Consider the following 19,602-nt stretch of genomic DNA (forward strand, 5'->3'; position numbering starts at 1 on the left):
GCTGAGGAGCAGACGTCTGTGTCACATTCCTCATGTGGCCTTCATCACAGAGGCAATGTGAGCCTCTCTGTAGAGAGAAATGCCTGAAAGTACAACTCTGTTTGTGCCTTCAGAGAACTGGGCAATCATTTTGACTTTGAGTATAGTCAAGTGTTGAGCACTGGGGCTACAGTAGACCTAATCAAAGCCGGTTGTCTTCGTGATGTGTTTTGGTTGGAAGAGGCCTACAGTATGTCTGCTCTGAGTCATCCACCAGTTTGTGTTTAATGTAAAACATATCGTATTTCCACGTCATCTAAACACATGCTAGACTTGATCAACAGTGGACTTAAACCTGGAAGAAGAACGGTAAAATAACTCCAATCTGATAAACAAAAGCACAGACATACTTCAGAATTTTAACAACTATTTATTGTCTTGAAGTATTTAACAAAATAATTGCTATGAATAAAAACAGCATTTCGCTTTGTACAACTAAGAAAATGTTTACAGACAAGCAAAACTAATTGTACAAAAATAATGGTAACAATGATACACAATAACAAAGAAGGTAAAAACGATAAAGAACAGAACATCCTCATGTCAGTGTGCAAACCGTTTATACAGATGGATATTTGCCCTTTGGTAAGGCAACACATCCTGATAAATTATTTAAATAGCATTTATCTACACACACGCTCACACACTCAAATCAACCTCTCACAAACAGCTAAGACAGAACAATAATTTATCTGCTAAAAACAGCATTGGACATACATGATAAAGCAAAATAAAAAAAAATAAAAAAAAGAAATCTCCCATTTTACTGTCCTCTTCACCGGGGTAGATCACGGGATTGGGAGCTTGTGGTGTTTTTAGATATGAAATGTCATACTATTTACAGCTCATGCTACAGTACAACTAAGATATCCATCATTTGAAAGGAATATGAAAAAGTACTTAGGTTGTGTTTTTGTTTGATCAAATTATACAACAGCAATGAGGTAATATTTGTACATCAAAGATTTCCTTTGTTTTTCATCTCTCTCTGAAGAAAAGGCACACAAGTCACATACACTTCATGCTAAATAGCCCTAGCTGAAGAATACCTAATTCACTTTGTACAATGGGAGATGATAGGCACTGATAAGAGCAAGCATCCTGCGTCTGACACCTGGCTGTACCTGATTTTGGGTCATTTTTCATTGTGATAATGGATGGATTTTATTTACCTTTTCAAAGCATTCAAATTTCCTTTGCTGCCTACATTGTAGGCAAGAGTCAATAAATTACATGTATTTACATGATTTCAAATTGAAATCCTCAAACGCTGAGGGATAAGTCTCTTCATTGACCAACGTTTTGATGTAAGATGAGAAGTATTGTGGAGGCAATACTGGCTTTGGGATCACTGGCTCTAGCAATTTTCTGTAAAATATAATCCTCTGATTTATTCCTAGGCCGTCACTTCCATCTTACCCTGAGAGTTGTTTAGTTAATCAACAAGACAACATTAACAAACCCCATGATACTAGTAAGTTCAACAGATTGCTAACCTAAATTTAATGTTGTATTTCTCTTCTCCATAGGTCTTCTCTACAGAGATTCGTAGGTAGATGCATAAAAGCACTTTCTTGTTCCATTCATGGCCAGTCCTCCACATACAGTACATGCATGAATGAACTACATTATGTTCCCCTTATTTCTAACTTGCTTCACTCCCAGCCATTTTCTTAAGTCGCAAGTCCTCAAAAACAAAGATTCCTACAAAATGTTACTGCTGTCTTCATCCTTTGAGTCCTCAAAAGTTGTATCATTCAGAATCTACATCCTGGCAGATCTAGTAAAGCAACCGGAATATTTCATTAGTTTTTCTTTGGGATGTCCATCCAGAAGGTAAGGTAGAAAGGCACACAGGCTGAAAAAGTGAGATAGAAAGAGAGAGAGAGATGTAAAGGTTTGGAAGTGCATAGTTGTCTATGGGGAGCCGTTCCCGCACAGAGATGAATGAGGTCTTTCAGAGAGTGAGAAAGCAGGCAGAGCTGGGATAGAAAGGTGTTTGTGTCCTACTGGCAAAGATAGAGGGTTTGTTTTCTATTTTTTTTCCAGCTCTCCCTGCTCTCGAGGATGCTAAGGGTGGAGGAGAAGGGGCTCTCTGATCCTCAACTGGCAGTCAACAGGTTGGTGCTCTGCCCAAACCAGCTTCAAGCTACCCTGAGGCCGACCACATACCCTCCGCCCCGTCCAAGTGTGCGTGCCGCAGAAGAAAGAGTTGCGGAGATAAATCGGTCCCTGGACTTTGTATCAGAATACATAAGTTCATACTTTATACAAAAAAGGTGCATTCCTCAGAGCTTCCTGCGCCGTGTGTTTAGGCATCTGTTAAAAGAAAGAGACAAAATGAAAGGAGATGGATAACGCCTCCTCAGGGACATTGATTTAAAGAGCATCAACATCAAAAGCTTTTCTTCATAAATCCTTACCTCTGCATTCATACTTGAGGTCTGAGAAGTATACCATCTCTTGTGAGAAGACAAAAAGACCTAGCCTGCCACCCGCGTATGTCTTGTCATAGATGCTACCAGAATCTGCCATGATCTTCTTGCCCTCGTACATAACAACTCTGTGGAAATAAAGGACAAATCAGTTGGTGAGATCCAAAGCTTGGGATTTCAATGCCAAACCCATGTAAAGAGTACATCTCCAGATGGACCACTTCATATGTTCGGCCCACCTGATAAGTCCTGTTCTTGGTCTGTGGATCAGATGCCATCTGTAGGCAGTGAAGTCTTTCCATCCAACATTCTTAGGGTCATGCCACAGAGTGCGGACCTAAAGCATAGGGAAACAAAGAGCCAGGAGTTTACCTTTTTACACATCTCTGTATTACAATCATCCATTTGGTGATACAACCTCCAACAAATTTCTTACCTGTCCTGCGGTATTCCCTGTGTGCCAGAGGGCATTCCTGAGATGCTCTCCTGGGCCTGTGGTGGAGTTAACCACTTTAATGGACAGACCAGAGTAGCCCTGGGCTTTGGTAGGTTTATTTGACCAGTATGTCTGTGTAATCTGCTTCCACATCACGACGTAGAACCTGGAACTGGACTGGTAGCCAAACACAAAGCCAGCGTAATCATCATCCCTCTCTGTGTTGATGAAGAAAGTCCCACTGAAGTCCACTGAGTTGAACTCGTGGTAACCTGAAGAAATAATTCAAGGTAATGGTCAGACTTTGAGTGACTTTGAGTGAAATTGGGTGCATTTTGCAGATAATCCCACTTTCTTTTTACTTACCAACAGCAATACCAGGGTCGCAGTTGACAGTCTGAACCAGCTCTTTGCCCTGATGGCGGACAACCCAGTTAGGATCAATCTGTGAGGTGCCTTTGGGGTCCAGAGGAACCATCTGGAACTTGCGGAAGTCTGTCTCACTAATGTCAAAGTTCTCTGGACACACGTCGTAGATGTCAGGCACATTGTCCTGGTCAAAGTCATCTTTGCAAGCATCTCCGCGACCATCACCTAAAAAATATGCATATTCATCAATGATTAATTGAAACACAAGGTGTTCTGAAGATCTCTAGACATGCTATGTGCTTTCAGTTTCAATGGTTTAGAACCATTTAGCATAATCCCCTTCAGGGGTGAAACATGGCCGATCTTGCTCACCATCAGAGTCCAGCTGGTCAGGGTTGAAGGCTAGTCTGCAGTTGTCTTTGTCATCAGGGATTCCATCGTTGTCATCATCATGGTCACAGGCGTCTCCCTTGCCATCCTTGTCATGGTCAGCCTGGTTAGCATTGGGGATGTATGGGCAGTTGTCCAGGTTGTTCTGGTGTCCATCCTCATCGATGTCCTGGTTGCTGTCACACTTGTCTCCTACACGGTCATCATCTGAATCCACCTACAATGATACAATGTTTTAGTGTCAGTGATGACTTAAGGGAAGAATGAAGTATTAGCGTGCTAACATAGGTGATTACAGTCCATCATGTTTATTTTTTTTCACTGCAGTGTTTCCTGCTATCATTATTCTTTCATGTCTCCTCCCCTGCTTTCATTAAGGACTTTTGTAAAGCTGAAGTCACTCTGTCTGCAAAGCTGCCAAGCTCAATTTGTCCAAGATCTGTCAGCAGATTCAGCTACTGAAAATCAAACATCACTCCACAAGACTGTTGCTCCTCCTACTCCAATTTGCTTGTTGAGTCCCTCCAGCATCTGCAGTGAATGGCAAAGGCATGCTAGCCCTACCTGGCAGGACAAGACAGAGCCTGCGGCACCAAGAAAGAATATGGGCAAGGGGGATGAATGGAAGGAGATGGAGGGTGGGTTCAGGGATTGGATGTGAGGATGTGGGTAAACGTGTAGAATCAAAAAGGCTACCATCAAAGATCTCAATAAGAGCACGACTTTTGAAGAGGGCAGTTTTTGTAGTCTTTGGTAGCAAGCAACATTACTATGTCCGTGTCTGGACTTGCCTCTTTTGACTTTTAATTGCAGCGTGCAATTCACTCTTTAGAGACCACATCAGTGTAGATTTAGACTTCCCCCTCCTTTCTCTATCCTTTTCCTGAGTCCTGTTGTTCAACACATTCCTATTTCTCAGTGTAGCATGGCACAGGTGGACTGAGCCAGTCTGTGGTGCACAGAGAGGGCATGCTCACAGCCCAGGGCCAGCCCATTCCTTAGTAATATCCAGCCTCGGGCCTCTTCCCTCACATTAGCTAGTTAACGTCAATGGGCTATTGAAAAGACCCCTCACCCCCCACCACGCCTTATTGAACTGATGTGCCCTTGAGCTGCATACAGGATTTACTCCACCTTTACATGGCATGATAAAGCTTAGACAGCTATACAGGGCTAATCACTGACGCTCTGTCTCAATTGAAAGACACATATATGCTGAGCTATAGAGAAAGGCAGGGAAATGAATGTGAATTATTGCTGGTGGGTGAGGTGGAAATGGGGAAGGGCAGTGTGTATGTGTGTGTCCCCCCACACCTGATCAGGATTATGTTCCAGAGGGCAGTTGTCACACATGTCTCCCACTCCGTCCAGATCTGTGTCTCTCTGGTCGACGTTGTACACGTAGGGGCAGTTGTCCTTCTCATTCAGTATGCCTGGGGAATGAATGGAAACATATGATATAACAGGCCGGTACATAAGTACAAAGAATTACTCAAAGAGCATGACCTCACTTCACCACAGACATAAAGAAGTAGATTTTGCATGGATCATTTTTATTTAAGTTTCCAGTCCTCACCATCTCCATCAATGTCCACAGCGCAGGCATCTCCCTCTCCATTGTTGTCTGTGTCTGTTTGGTCTGGGTTACTGTTGTAGGGGCAGTTGTCACAGCGGTCACCAACATCATCGCGGTCATAGTCATACTGCCTGGGGTTGTACACGAACGGACAGTTGTCCTGTTTCACAAAGAGCAAAACAAAGATGGGGGAAACAGTTGAGGATTGGTTTTCAGGTGCAGTGCTGAGCCTGAGTGGATCTATTTACAGGGAGGGAGTGACACAGGATGAAAAGGTGCTTTATTTTTAGGTCCTGTCCAAAACCTAACGTTGGGATTAGCAAACACACAGCGCTGCTCCTTCAGAGCTGTACTTCAGTGTTGGAATTTGAGGTTTTGGCTCAGGCTGGGGAAAAACATTTGCTTTCCTGCTGAGCCTCCCCTCCCGTCCCCTCTCCCCTCTCCACCTGCCTTCTTATTAGACAGCATGAATGATGAATGCACAGACACAATCACAGACACAGAACACACACATAGTCCGTTGTCCTCTGTTGGGGCCACATCTGGTGAGTTTCACTTACCCTGTCATCAGGAATGCCATCATTGTCATCATCATTGTCACAAGCATCTCCAATGCCATCCTTATCGTAATCTTCCTGCCCAGAGTTGGGGAGGTTGGGACAGTTATCCTGAAAGAACAGACAAAGACAATCAGAGATTCTAACAATTTTATGAAACTTAAACACTGCAAAAACATTAATTTCTCATGTGACTATGTTTGATGTAACTTCCCTTTTTTAATCACATCAGAGCCTTGCTGCTTCACCAAAACGTACCTTTTTGCAGTGGTAGGTGGCGTTCTCCACACAAACCAAGTCAGCGTTTGGCCATCCATCTAGATCTGTGTCCTCTCCACAGATATGGCCATTGCCAGCATAGCCAGGCTTGCACTCGCAGCGGTACATGGGATCAGCAAAGTGTCCAAGGTAGTTACAACGGGCATTTTTGTTGCAGTCATGGCTTCCATCAAGGCAGGGATTACGGGGCGAGCACACCTGGAGAGTGAAGAATGTATAAATGATCAGTGAAGACAGATGATCAGTTAGAAAAGTCAGACATTCATTACAATATATGTACATGGTCTTGCCCTGGAGACACATGTGTTCTTCTACTTTACATCACCTCACACTGTTAGCGGTTTTTATTTATCATTACTTTCCTCGACTCATTTCACTTTTTGTCAGAGCATTTGTTTTTTGCTGTTCTCTAATCGGGGCTTGACACAAAGACAAGATTGTACTTGCCTGTTTCTTAGCAGCGGCCTGTTCCACACCCCTGCCAAATGGCTGGGGTCCTGAGTAGCGAGGAGGGCAGGGCAGACAGTTGTAGCCAGGATCTGTGTTCTCACAACGGTGCACACCATTAAACTCAAAGCAAGCATCTGGCACCTCCTTGCACTGTTTTTAGGATGAAAAGAACAACCATTGAGATTGTTAAGATGAAGACTTGGTACATGTTTCAAAAGGCTTCAAATCGTGTTTGTACTGACAAAATCATTGTACAAGGTCAAAGGAATTTTTACCTCATCAACATCTTTACATTTGATTCCATTGCCAGTGTAGCCAGCTGGGCACTTTCCACACTTCCAGGAACCATCAGGGAAACTGGTGCACTTGGCTCCAGCAAAGCAGGGGTTAGACAGGCACCCGTCTGAAAACAACAATGTTGGCTCATTGTCAGAACATCAACTGCAAGATCAAAGGTATCATTCACATGTAACCTTCTTTTAATCATGTACATCCCATTCCAGAAATGATCTCATCGTTACGGGAGAGCTTGATGTATAAAAACATAACTAAATCATTAAAACGTACAATGAAAAAAGATGCCAAAAAACAACAGTAATATAGTAAATTGAAGCACAGTAAAATGTCATGTTCAGCATATGCAGATGCATGGAACTCAATTGCAGAAGCTCTGTAAGTGATTAAAATGCCTCACCAATTGGGCAGGCTTTCTTGTTGCATATCTGGGTGTCTTTGGCATCACCAACACACTCCTTGCCACCATGTTTTGGTGCAGGGTCATTGCATATGCGTTTACGAGTCTGAACTCCACCTCCACAGGTGAGAGTGCAGGTGTCCCATGGTGACCAGGGTCCCCAGTTGCCATTGACTAAGGGAGGGAGAAGAAAACAAGATTATTTTCTGTCTTTGCTGTGTACAGAACACAAATGCAACCAGGCAGCGGATATCAGATGGTAGGACTTACTCGGGCATGGAGACTTCTGACACTTCTCAGTTTGCCGGCCCTCTCCCTCACAGTCCTTGCCTCCAAGCTGAGGGGTGGGGGAGTTGCACAGGCGGATACGGGTGATGACACCAGCACCACAGGTGACGGAGCAGGATGACCAGGGTGACCAATGGCTCCAGCTGCCGTCCTGCTTGACTGAACGCCACAAAGAAAGGTCAGAGGTCAGTTATCAGGGAGCAAAGCATTGGACTATTGTGGCACTCTATCATACATTACGGCACACAGATGATGACAGGCTCGGAAAACTCAAAGTGAAATTACAGATAACTACATACAATCAAGCCGGCTGCTCAGCAACGTCCACTTAATCGTTTGTGTTTGGCTGATGGGTGAGAGTATATTGTGTTAACTCACAGCGCTTGTCACACTCTTGGAGGTAGCAGTCCCGAGTCTGCACAGAGGTGCCCTCACAGTTGTTATTGATACGGTCGCAAGAGCGTCCACGCTGCTGGATGCCCCGCCCACATGACACAGAACAATGGGTCCATTCAGACCATGGCGACCAGCCGTCCTCTGCATAGTCACTCGCTGAGCAGGAGGGAGACGGAGAGAATATGAGAGAGAGGGGAAGAGGGAGACAATAAAAGAGCTATTCCAGTGAGGCAGCACCCCCTCACAAACACCCCCTAGCCTAAATGAGGAGGGAAAGCTCTTAAAGCTCAGGGCTAATAGTGTGGATTTAGCTGGGACTTAGACAGAGAGAAGGCCGTCTGTTCAGAGGGAGGGCAGAGACTAACACAGTGAGAGAAGCTGTAGAAATAGAAAGGGCCACTGTCCTCGGGATGCATAGGGATGCCCCACTGGCTTATGTTTTCCTGAAGAGGAAACACATTTTGCAAACATGGCCCTGGGTGTGTAATGACTTCAACAAGTGGCTGGGGTCTGAATGAATGTGGCTCCCACTGTTTATTTAGGTTTTAGGGAAGCGTTGCAGCCAAGTCTGCATAGGTATGAAGAAATGTCACTTCTCCTCATGTCGATGATGGCTTCACTAAACAGCCGACCAATTTTACACTCCGCTTTAACCAATTTGGCAAATTACAGCCATTTCTGCTTGAAGATTCAAAGATGTTTTGGAGCACAAAGCACCAATGTTCCAAACATATAATCACCCTTTCATTTCCTCGGATATTATTGCAGTTAAGTCATCGCTAAAATTAACGTGCTTTCTCTTGAATAGAAACTTTTACATCTAGGCAAATACTTGTGGCTTTTTGTTTTATATGGCAAATAACATAGAAACAGCTCTTTCAGTGAATGTGGCGGTGTTTGAATGCTGTGTCTGTTCATTGAAACATATACATTCTACCTTACACAGGACATTTATACAGTAGCCTATGCTGCAGGTTTACATTAACTGTAATTACTGTTTACTTTCCTATATGTGATGCTAACAATGAGGTGGACTTAAGAAAACACAAATGCTCACGTGTTCCACAGCGTGGGCAGCACTCCCCATCAGGCACAGTGGCATTAGCACAGGGGATCAGTGGACAGGAGATCTTTCGGCACACAGTAGCAGAGTCCTGCAAAAGCACAGAGATCAAATGTATGGTTAAACGTGTGCTTCTTGTTTTATTCCAAATTATGTCCAGGTGTTGGGTTAAGTTCCCATTTCCAAATGGACTTGAGACACTGCAGAACAGTGTCTCTAACAAATTTAAATGAGTGCGTGTTTTAGAGTAATTATATATCTAAGTATATATCCGTGCAACCAACTCATTAAATTCTCTGAGTTTGCACAGATTTACCTCACCAGGAAAACTAAACAGCAGAATTCTGGCTCAGAATGGAGACCCCCGCAGACAACCACCTGCCCACTGGGTCAGGGGAGGTGGGAATGAGGCCAGAGTCCTAATAATGGAAGTCGGTTTCAGAGTGAAGCCGGACTGGGCACTGAGCCCCAAACAAGTAAAGCCAGCCTGCCAGCACAAACTGTGTGGTGCACTGTGAATGACTCAGGGATAACAACTGCCTCTAACTATGCATCTTAATGTTCTCCCTCCTGGATCCGGAAAAGGGGAAATAGGGACAACTAGTGTATCCGTAGAAGAGGAAATCAGGAAATAAAGCCTATCTGTGAAATGCAGGAATCTTCCCTGCCAAGTATTTTGCACCTAAACCCATTTCTTCTCTCCACTTGTCAGAGCCAAGGTCTTGTTCTTAATTATGGGCAATGCATCACTTAAAGTCTGGTCAAGTCCCCGTAGGCCACACTCGAGTTGAACTTCTGACAGCAGACCTCTCATTACAACAGTAAAGGCTGTTGGCCCTCTGCCAGACCTTCACACTACCAATTACTGAGCAGATTAGTTGGGTGGTGTTAAGTGTGTGTGTGTGTGTGTTTGTGCCTCAGTGTCAGTTGTCTTTACATATGAGTGTGTGCATGCACCGACAAGTCCCATCATGGTGCATCTCCTCACACATGCGTTTAAGAGCTCTCACCTGACAAGTGCACTCGGTGCAGTCATCGACGGTCCACTCGTCTCTGTTCTTGTGCACAATGCCGTTGTGGATGCAGACGCCACTGTGAATGCCAATGCGGTTCTTAATCAGCTTGTTCTCATCCGTCTGAGAGGGAGGTGTTGGAGAAGCAGAGAAGACACAGATATTATTTGCTGATTATTTGGATCCCAGTTAGTTGTTACCTTGCCAAAACCCACATTTCTTGTGGTCTATATTAGAATTGACTGTACAATGGAGATGTTTAAACTAACACCACATTTAGTAAATAAAATTGTAAAAAAATAGAAGTTTATGTTGTTTAGATTGAGAAAACAGGGAAATCTGCCTGAGGTTGACAGTGTTTATGCAGGCACATTATGTGATGTATGAAGAAAATGTGATTGAGTAGAACTCTATATGGGGTTGGAAACAGAATTAAATCAATTAAAGAAACAATTCAAGTTTAATTTTGCAGCTATATTTATGTAGATTTCAGTATTGATGGACCATAGCTGAATTTAAAATCAGAGTATATACAGCTATTCACTGTAAAATGCATGATGCCTCAATAGACTCAATGTATTCTTCATCCCATCTGATTAACAATAAACATGCTTTAACAATGCAAAGTTGACTAATGTTTGAGTAGCCACTTCCTTTCTAATGTTATTTTACTGGACAACTGTACACAGGCGGGAACGGTAATCCAGCGACCAGACAACACACAAACACACACACAAGGGCAGACAGACAGGCAGACACTCCTGCACTCCACCACCAGACAGTCTGTTTGGTTTCCTCCTCACCAGCTGACGGAGTTCATTGGACAGCTCCTTGACCACCACACCAAGGCCTTTCAGCTCCTTAAACATGCTGACCAGGTCCTCACAGGAGAAGCCACAGACCATCTGCAGGTCTTCACCAGGATAAAAGCATAGAGGGAAAGGTCATTAACTGGTCATTTAGGTAAAAAACAACATCGTTCTCATTCTTAGGCTGTCTGGAAAGTCTCTAGGCTGGAGTCTATAATAGGGTGTCCACAACATGCCAGAGTCACATGCAGTAGCATTTACCTTTAGTCTTATGTCCAGTGTACTCTGTTCTGATGGCTGAGGAGCCATTGAGGTTCTCCAGGATCATGGTGTCAGTCAACATGGCTGAAAGGAGGACAGCACCATGAATCAAATCACATATCTGCACACTCAGCGTTTTGGTTGCTTTGTTAATGAGGAAGAAGACTGGTCTGAAAATGCTGCACATCCCACACTGCTATAAATTACTATGAAAAGCAATAAGATAATACTGCACAGCCCAGAGAACATAGTTTGAGACCACAGTACCCTGAGATATTTGTAAACTGGCATTCCTGTGTGACAAGTGGTAAACAGCTCCACAGGGAGGGTTTATGTAGAAATCAGCAAGCATATTAAGTATATATTAAGTACATACACATTTCTTTGATACGGATTTGCTAGGACTTGGCATTAACTGCATGAGGCAGATGAGTGATGAGCAAACACACAAGATGCCCAATTACTCACAGCTTTGGCATCCTTTGTTGCGGAGGATGGCATCCAGTGTTGTTCCAAACACAAACCGCACGTTTTGTAGGACTCCCTGCAAGTATCAAAGTTCAGTTTAGGCTATAAGCCGGTGCATCAGTAAATAAACCCGCTTATGACTGCATCACGCTAAAAGCATTTAGACAATCATTCAGCCCTGCAACGTGTGCGTTTTTACGCATTTGACGTCTGTCGATATTAAAAAGAGACGGGACTGAATTGCCTCGGTGAGACGCTTAAAACTGAATCTCCCGCATTAATGACCCGTGTTCTCACCATGAACCTGTCCTTCGCGGCTCCTTTGCCAATCCTGAGCTGCGCGCTGGCTGGGGTCTCCGGCGTCAGGATGCTCTGGATGGGCGCATCCAGCTCGGCGGTGTTCACCTCCTCGCATCCCGCGTACAGCTGCGCCCGGTCCTCCTGCACGAACAGCGTGATATTCTTCCAGTGGCCCGTCGCCAGATCCACATCTTCAATGGAAACAAGCTGCTGCTTGTTCTCGGTGGAGAAAACGATGTCCAAGGTGTTCGCCTTGCCGTTGGAGACGATCTCGAACACGGGTCCGGAGCCGTCCTGCTTCTCCACGGTCAGGAGGCTTCCCCTGGTCCGTTTGAACTGCTTGAAGTTGAGCAGGAGGAGGAATCCTCTCTCGGCGTGGATCGAATCGATCAGGTCCCTAAAGGCGCTCTCGGGGACCGGGGGGATCAGGTCCGGGTTGAGGATCTTGTAGGCGGGGCTGTACGGGTCGTCTCCTTTCACCAGGGTGACCCCATGGTTCTTCTTAGGGACTTGGACGAGCTCAAACAAGTCATACACGCTATTGTCGTCTCGACTCTCTGCGGGTGAATAATAATCAGCAGTCAGTCTTTGTCTGGCAGTGCACTGGATTTCTGTTGTTTTCACTTTCAATACACCGCAAACTTTTTAAAACCACAACAGACTCTCGTAATAAATAATAATGTTTTTCCTGTCTGAAAAGAGATCTGATATTTTGAAAAGTTTTGCAAGTTCAACTTGAGCCACTCACTTCAGCCAAACTCACCTGCGACTCTCGCGCTCTCGCAGGTCCAAAGCATCAATAGCAAAAAAATCCCTGTCAGCTTCATGGTGAAACACCAACCTGCAGCCTGTGACAAATCATGACAAAAGGCAACAATCTAACCATTTCTAACTTTAATATCAACGAAGTCAGTGTGCAACAGGTTGAAGACTATAAAAACATCAAAGACGGTCGCAAATCAATAATTTACGTCAATGCAGCTGCAGAAACGGTCACATTCCTGACAATATTTGTTACTCACCTGCTTCACGTGAACAGCAGACCAAATAACACAATAAAATCCCGCAAAATATGTAGAAATCCAGCAATAATCCTCAAAGGACGAATTTATGGGGTATTATTTATAAGAAAAAAAGTTCCACCGCGAAATGATAAAATCGTGCGTGTTTTTTTTTTTCTTTTTTTTTTTTTCTTGATTGAAAAGTTGTCCCTGCTGGTATCAGCCGCTAAAAATCTCCTTTTTAAGCCGAGGGGGACAAAGTGCTATTTAAATAGTTTGATGCCATTCCTAAGAAGTGGCCTCGTCCAATCACGGTGAGAGGAGAAAAAGGGACGAGCTTATCGTCTTAGAGAGAGAGAGAGAGAGAGAGAGAGAGAGAGAGAGAGAGAGAGAGAGAGAGGCGCTCTCTGCTGCGGGACTCTGGACCGACTTCGGCGCGTTGCACAGACCTTTGATGGACCAGTGTTTCCTCTCAGCGTCCATCCATCAGCCCTCACAAGCATTTCCAGCTCAGAGATTCCTGCAAGCTCACTGCAAACTGCCGTAATATTCCTGTGATATTCAATGCATGTGCAGATGTGCATCTTTAACCTGCAACTTATTTCAAATCTTCACTTTTTTCAGTGCTCATATATTGTTTTAGCTTATTTCATGTGATGCTGCTTTATGTGTAAAATGTTCATCTAAGCGACTCTGAATCAGCTATGTGTAGTTTACAGTTTTGTTATGTATCAGTTAATATACGACAGAATAACTACTCCTCAGTGGTATATTCTGTTTAAAAAAAAACAGCATTTTGTCATGACAATGTCTTATATCACGTTTGAAAAGCAGTGACTCTCAGTGAGTTTCAGTTTTGTCCTCAGCTTGTTGCAGTTCCAGCTCCGACCGCTAGGAGCCGATCTGAGTTCACTGGAGAGGTGCCTGGGGCAGTTGATGGCAGTGCTGCAGCACACCTGAACTGACATTCAGAGTTTCACTGTTGTTATTGAGTTTTTGTACAAAAGAATAACAGTGACTAATCAGACTGGTGCTGATGTTTTGCACCAGCCTATTTCAAGTCTTTGCAAGCAGTGAATGAGTGCCAGCATACTGATTATGTGTCACTGAGCAAGGCACTCAGTTTCTGCAAAAGAAGAAAAGATATGGATGGAAGAAAGGAAACATAATGTTTATCAACAAGAGCAGGAAAGAACACATGTAATGGAATTGAAGCGTGTGGCACAGCAGTGAAAATAAATAGATGAAACAAATCACAAATACATTCAAATATGTAGAATATATATTTAGACAAGGCTCTGCTCAGAAACATCACACCATGTATCAAGAATCATTTTCAAATTAGCGTCAGTCAAACAGTCAGCGATTAAGCAGCGCAAGAGCAATTAAGTGAGCGCAGCTCTTCTCAGCCCTTCATGTTTGGCAATGCGGGCTTTGTTTGTTATTGTCAGCTTCGCATATTAAATTTCAGGAGCTGTCTTTTTTTTTTTTTAATTTAATCCAGCTGGATCGTCAAAACCAAACACTCGCTAAGCTGTTTACTCTGGATAAGAAAATCACTGTTTATAGTTCATAGGGAGAATTTTCTTCTTATTTACCAGATGGTGACATGAACGTATTCACTGAAACACATTAGATTTAATTCTAATGCATTTCTCTGGAAAATACCAGTCTGTGGAATATAAACCAGCTGACACAATCTCAAACCATTTCTGTCACTTTACTCTTTTGTCCAGGTTTCAGTCAGCTTGTAAATGGCTCTGACAGTCTCTGGTGTGAGGGTGTTTTAAGCTAATCCATTTAATTGGTTATTTCAACCATGTGGCTTTTTTGAAAATCAGTTCCTCTGTAGACGGTGCCTGGTGCTGTTTGCAGTTGCAATGATACAGTGATGTCTCATCCCTTCATTCTTCATCTGCCAGGATCATCATATTTACTATTTAGGAAAGAGACATTAAGACATATAAAACAGTGTAAAAACAGGCAGTGTTTTGACCACCGGGTGACGGCAGACAGATTCACCATTGACAGGTACGTAATCATACCTTTCGCCGCTCACTGACTCAGAGAAACTCCAGCTCCTCTGGCTGCGTGTCGTACTGTAATTCATCTACTTGATGCATGAGACACATGACTTTGCATGAAGTGCAGCAGCTTTCAGAGCTATGAGTTTGACAGCTGTGTTGTGGTGGAGCTGAAAGCGGGTTTAGACGTCCGGGCATGGAGGCTCCACCCTGAGGGGTCCTGAGGTCAGAGCTGAGCTGACTCCTCTGGTGCCTGCGAGTCTCAGATCAGGACCCCTGATGGAGACTGTGGGTAGCTTGTTTCAGCCTGCGGAGGATTCACTGTCAATGCCTCAGGTGCCAGGACAGCTGACTTGTCCACAGTGTGATATGAGAATATGTGACAATAGATATTTTTGTCAGTTTGGGAAAGCGTTAACCCGAGTGAGCAAGCTGAGCGACTCGCGTTTGAGCGACGCACAGTTTGGGAGTTTATTTTAGCTCATTTAAGACTCATGTTTGGTTTTTATTTTCTAAGTTCAGCCTGTGGAGTAGAAAGCACGCTTGCAAAAAAAAAAAATTGTGCTGCTGTTTTTGGCAGGAGAAAATATAAATAAAAGGATCAAGGGAAATTTTGTCTGAACACACACATGCTGCCACACACAATCACTAAAAACTGTTGGTGTAGATGTGAGCAAGTACAGTAAACAGACATGTGCACATGCACACCAAGCGTCTCCTTTTTTCCTCTCCTATTCTTTCCTGTTTTTGCTACATGGTCAAAAGGAAAAGGAGAGGACAAACAAGGAAAGAAGGGAGTAATGAGAAGAAGAGGAATGAGAAACAAGGGAAGGAGAGGACAAATGAGAGGAGAGTAGAGGAGAAACCAGGCGAGGAGAGGACAAGAGGATTGAGATGAGGACATTTTGAAACCAGAAAAGGAGTGGAGTAGCAAGGAGATGCAAGGATAAATAAGGAAAGGAAAGGAGTAATGAGGAGAGGACAGGAGAAAAATGTAAAGGAAATGAGGAGAAGAGGGACAAGGGATGAAGAGGTGAAACATGGAGAGGGCTGAGGAGGAGAAAGATGATTAAGAAGGAGAGGACAGGAAAAATAATGAGGGGAGAAACAAGGAAATGATCTGAGAAAGAGGTAAAAGAATGGAGAAATAAAGATAGGAAATGACATAAAAGGAGATAAAGGAGTAATTTGCAAAGGAAGGGAGGGGAGAGTAGAAACAATAAGGGGACAGAGAAGGAGATGAGGAAAGAGGAGAGGAAATAATAAAAAAAGAGGCTAAATGTGGTGTAAACTTTCATACATGTCATTTCACAGCCAATCACTGAGTGGAATAATGTGCTTCACCGTGCCCCGTCTGAACCCAGGTACAGGAAATCATTGAGTAACATGTCAGCCTGGCCTCTTCAGCGTCGTGACAGGCCCTAACCAAAGACTGCTCTCGGGCTCTGCGCTGAATCATCCAAGATTTTCTCGTAACATAGCACCAGAGAGCTGATGATTCAACGGTTGGGCATGAAAGGTGCTAGTTTATTGTGTACGTTGACAGAAAAATGTTCTAATGAACTCCCAAAGTCACATTTCCAGTCACCCGGTGGGCTTGATGTACACTTGAAGCTGTGTCATCCTTCCATGGAAGAATACAAATGAATAACTGACTATGATGCACTCAGTTTGTTAATTTCCTTACGGTGATATATAAAGAAAATGATAGACTTCAGTTTATAAGCAACATGTTCTCACTCGCAACTCGTCAAATGCTTGGTCAGTGGCCTTATGATGGTCTGCATATCATCACGCCATCTGTTCAAAATCCTGTTTGGCCACCTCGACCTCCTCTATATGTGGATTTTCCTCACTTATACTACATCACCTGACTTCAATGGCGCATCAAAACACAACGCTGAAGGGACGCCTCCAGAACTGATGGCAGATGGAAATCTACAGCGTCGCAGTTTGAACAAGCTGCCATATTTGACACCATTTGAGTGAGGACGGCTTACTTACAAGATAAGCAATAAGCTGATGGTGTGGCCATTTGCCGTCTCGGTTGTCCGCAGGAATCCCTCATTTGTGGCAATAACATTGTCATCCATGATTTTACGATGTCACATTAAAACTAGAGCGAGCATGCAGCAGTAGAGTGGTGGCCTCGATTCCTCCCCGACTCTCACATTTGCCGATTGTGTTGTCAGTCCGCCTGAAGGGATCATGGCCTGCTAAAATGATTCCCACGTCCTTCTTGCAACTGCTACTAAGAAGATGATGGGGGGAATTCTCTCCTGTCAGCAGCTCATATTGACAGTAAATCCAATGAACAGAGAGAGCAGAGAATCTGTGTCAGAGAGGTCATTCGGGGCCATCAGGAAAAGATTTTCTGTGTTAGTAGAGGCGAACTTTTTGAGCGTCAGTAAGCCTTTTTTATAAGGCAAAAAAGAAATGACAAAAAAAATCTACTTTTGTCCTGTTTCCTTTGTTTTGTGTCCTTGTATCTTTGGGTTTTTGACTGGTTGATGAAAACAGTGGGAAGATGCACCTTCGGCACAGTGTACGAGTTTTATTTCATTATTTTCTGACATTTTATAAGCAATGATTCAGAAAGATACTCAGCAGATTAGCTGATAATGCAAATATTTGTTTTGTGGGCCCTCCAGTGCAGCGATCCTCCACACGGAGCTGAGCACAGGTGCTGAGGTGTGTGTTTGTTGTTCCGCTGGGTGAGTCTCTGCCTGAGGTCACCCACTCCCATGGGAGATTACTGGTGTTACTGCTCCCTGCACAACAGCCAGACAGACACACAGACACACACTGCACCACCCCCCTCTGCTTCTTTACGGCAATTAACCAGCACAAAGCACACAAACGCAGCTTCAGTGGCCAAATTATGCCCACATACATTCACTTGTCAGCATCGGTGGATTTCAATGCTAAAACTTGCTCAGCGTTTCTACTGTATATCACTTTTTGGTCGAAAACATTGAATGTTTTGCTTTATTAATTCTGAACAATGAGGTGACCGTTTGCACTTTCGGCCCACATGGGACAGATGCAATTAGATCTGATGCATTCTTGAGCTCAAAATCCATTTTCCAGCAATGAAGACCCACAGATGACCACCTGAGCGTCTCTTTCAGTGGGCCCCCTCCCTGCTCCCGCTAACTCCTAATAAACTACTCATTGGAGTGTTCACCCATGACATTACTGAGCCCGAGCCAGGACCATTAGCCGGGTCCCGCGCACGGGAAAAGACATTGGTTGCCACAGGCTCGGCCGCGCAGTGATTTCTAAATATCTAATAGTGTCTAGGAATGTACATTTGATCCAGTTCCATCTCCAGCCTATTAGGAGGTCACGGTGTGCCAGCTTCTTTTCATGGGCTTCCATGGACAATGTAATTTGCATTCCAGAGCTCAGCGGGTTGGGGAAAAAAGACGTTTGGGTGTTCTGAATCATCTGATATAATTGCTGCTGAGAGCGTAACTGCCGATTCTATTTAATTCTAATGGGGTCTCCAGTGAAATGTTTTCCCCAAATTTGCCGAATTAATACACAGGCCTGTCCTGACCATTAGCAATGTCACAACTGTTAACCAGCTGTTTACTGCAAAAAAAAAAAAAAAAGACATTCCTAACAGTGGCTTAATCAGTCTGCTTGTCATTTTGTTTCAGTGACCACAAATTCATTAAATATTGGGGACGCATGCTCTTAATCAAGTGCGGTGAAGCTGTGAATCTACAGCCCTTGTTGATTTCAAAACATTAAATCCAGGACCAAGTAACCAACATTATCCTAGAGTCATGCCGGGCTGGAAATACGTCTGACTAAAATATCAAATCGACCAGCAAAGACTTCCTTTTCACTGTGTTTGTTCCTGAGATTAACTGCATGAAAAGGCCCTTTGGTGAAATCAAGTACATTTACAATGATGACAATGCCTTCAACTGATCTCCCTGCTCCTAATAGATCAATAAATATTGAAAGCAAATAGATCTATTTTTTGTTTGCTGAGGCAAATCGCATATCCTCAGGCTCAATACGTGTGTGCATAATGCACCCCCACCCTCCTCCTCGTCCACACAAACACAACCGTCTCATGTTTGCCAGTTTAGAAACATGATTTTTTTTTTAACATGGACATAATTTGGGGGGATTTTCAAACAGTGGTCATCCTTTACAGCTCCACACACATTCTTCAGGCAAACAAACACAAACTGTGGTGACCCCGGGCAAAAACAGCAATAAACAATTGTCAACCGGCCTTATTTGGAAATATAGAGAGGTCACCTGCCATGTCCACATTCCTGACATACCTCTTTAGCATACATAAATATCCCGGGAGCCTTGTTCCATATGCCCTGCCTGTTAATCTGTCTAAGAGCGGGACAGAAATCACTCTGATTGTGCCTCTCAGCTCACTCAACACAGCAAGAGGCACTACAATAGCCCTCCTTGTCCTGCGTCATCAGTGAAAGCGAACCGGAGCTCATCAGGGATGTTTGCACAAAGCTGATTCTGATGCGCTGTCACGTTCAGAAGCAGCACGCTTACATGGTTTTGGATCAACTTTTAACTGCACAATTTGGAGCGATGTAAATGTTGTTGTGTCCCTGAAGCTCTTTTCCAGAGAGAGTTAAAAAAAAAAAAAAAACAGAAACGCAGTGTTGAAACCGAGACACAGGGGCATAGACAAAAGGGAGGATCAGTCCAGACCTGCACAGCCAAAATCAAGCAACACACAATTAGATGAGTGTCTCAGA

The 19,602-nt window shown here is 43.8% G+C and overlaps 1 protein-coding gene across 2 annotated transcripts; it reads right to left on the reverse strand.

Annotated features, from left to right (window-relative positions):
- Positions 1–393: 393 nt before the first annotated feature.
- On the reverse strand, positions 394–12,990 carry thbs1b (thrombospondin 1b). Of its 2 annotated transcripts, XM_070987163.1 has the most exons (23): positions 12,846–12,990; positions 12,587–12,671; positions 11,821–12,380; positions 11,524–11,599; positions 11,056–11,139; positions 10,789–10,898; positions 9,983–10,108; positions 8,967–9,063; positions 7,892–8,065; positions 7,496–7,672; positions 7,226–7,399; positions 6,807–6,934; positions 6,529–6,681; positions 6,061–6,279; positions 5,806–5,913; positions 5,246–5,405; positions 4,984–5,102; positions 3,652–3,886; positions 3,277–3,504; positions 2,911–3,182; positions 2,714–2,811; positions 2,463–2,602; positions 394–2,358 (listed from the first exon to the last, which is right to left on the reverse strand). In XM_070987163.1, the coding sequence occupies exons 2-23, from the start codon at positions 12,648–12,650 to the stop codon at positions 2,351–2,353; spliced, it is 3,510 nt and encodes a 1,169-aa protein (XP_070843264.1). In that variant the 5' UTR covers positions 12,651–12,671; positions 12,846–12,990; the 3' UTR covers positions 394–2,350. The 2 variants fall into 2 exon arrangements, with proteins under 2 accessions (XP_070843264.1, XP_070843263.1); XM_070987162.1 differs by lacking the exon at positions 394–2,358 and having other exon boundaries at positions 2,449–2,602.
- Positions 12,991–19,602: the final 6,612 nt, after the last annotated feature.

Source organism: Chaetodon trifascialis, chromosome 19 (genome assembly GCF_039877785.1).
Source record: "Chaetodon trifascialis isolate fChaTrf1 chromosome 19, fChaTrf1.hap1, whole genome shotgun sequence".
NCBI classification, from domain to species: domain Eukaryota; kingdom Metazoa; phylum Chordata; class Actinopteri; order Chaetodontiformes; family Chaetodontidae; genus Chaetodon; species Chaetodon trifascialis.

Bases quoted from the DNA above. Each gene is read 5' to 3' on its own strand.
- thbs1b (XM_070987162.1), bottom strand. From the start codon at position 12,650: ATGAAGCTGACAGGGATTTTTTTGCTATTGATGCTTTGGACCTGCGAG. The intron at 5,103-5,245 runs GTGAGGACTGGA...TTCATTCCCCAG, and splicing joins TGTGGACATTGATGGAGATG to GCATACTGAATGAGAAGGAC. The intron at 3,887-4,983 runs GTGTGGGGGGAC...GTATCATTGTAG, and splicing joins TGGAACATAATCCTGATCAG to GTGGATTCAGATGATGACCG.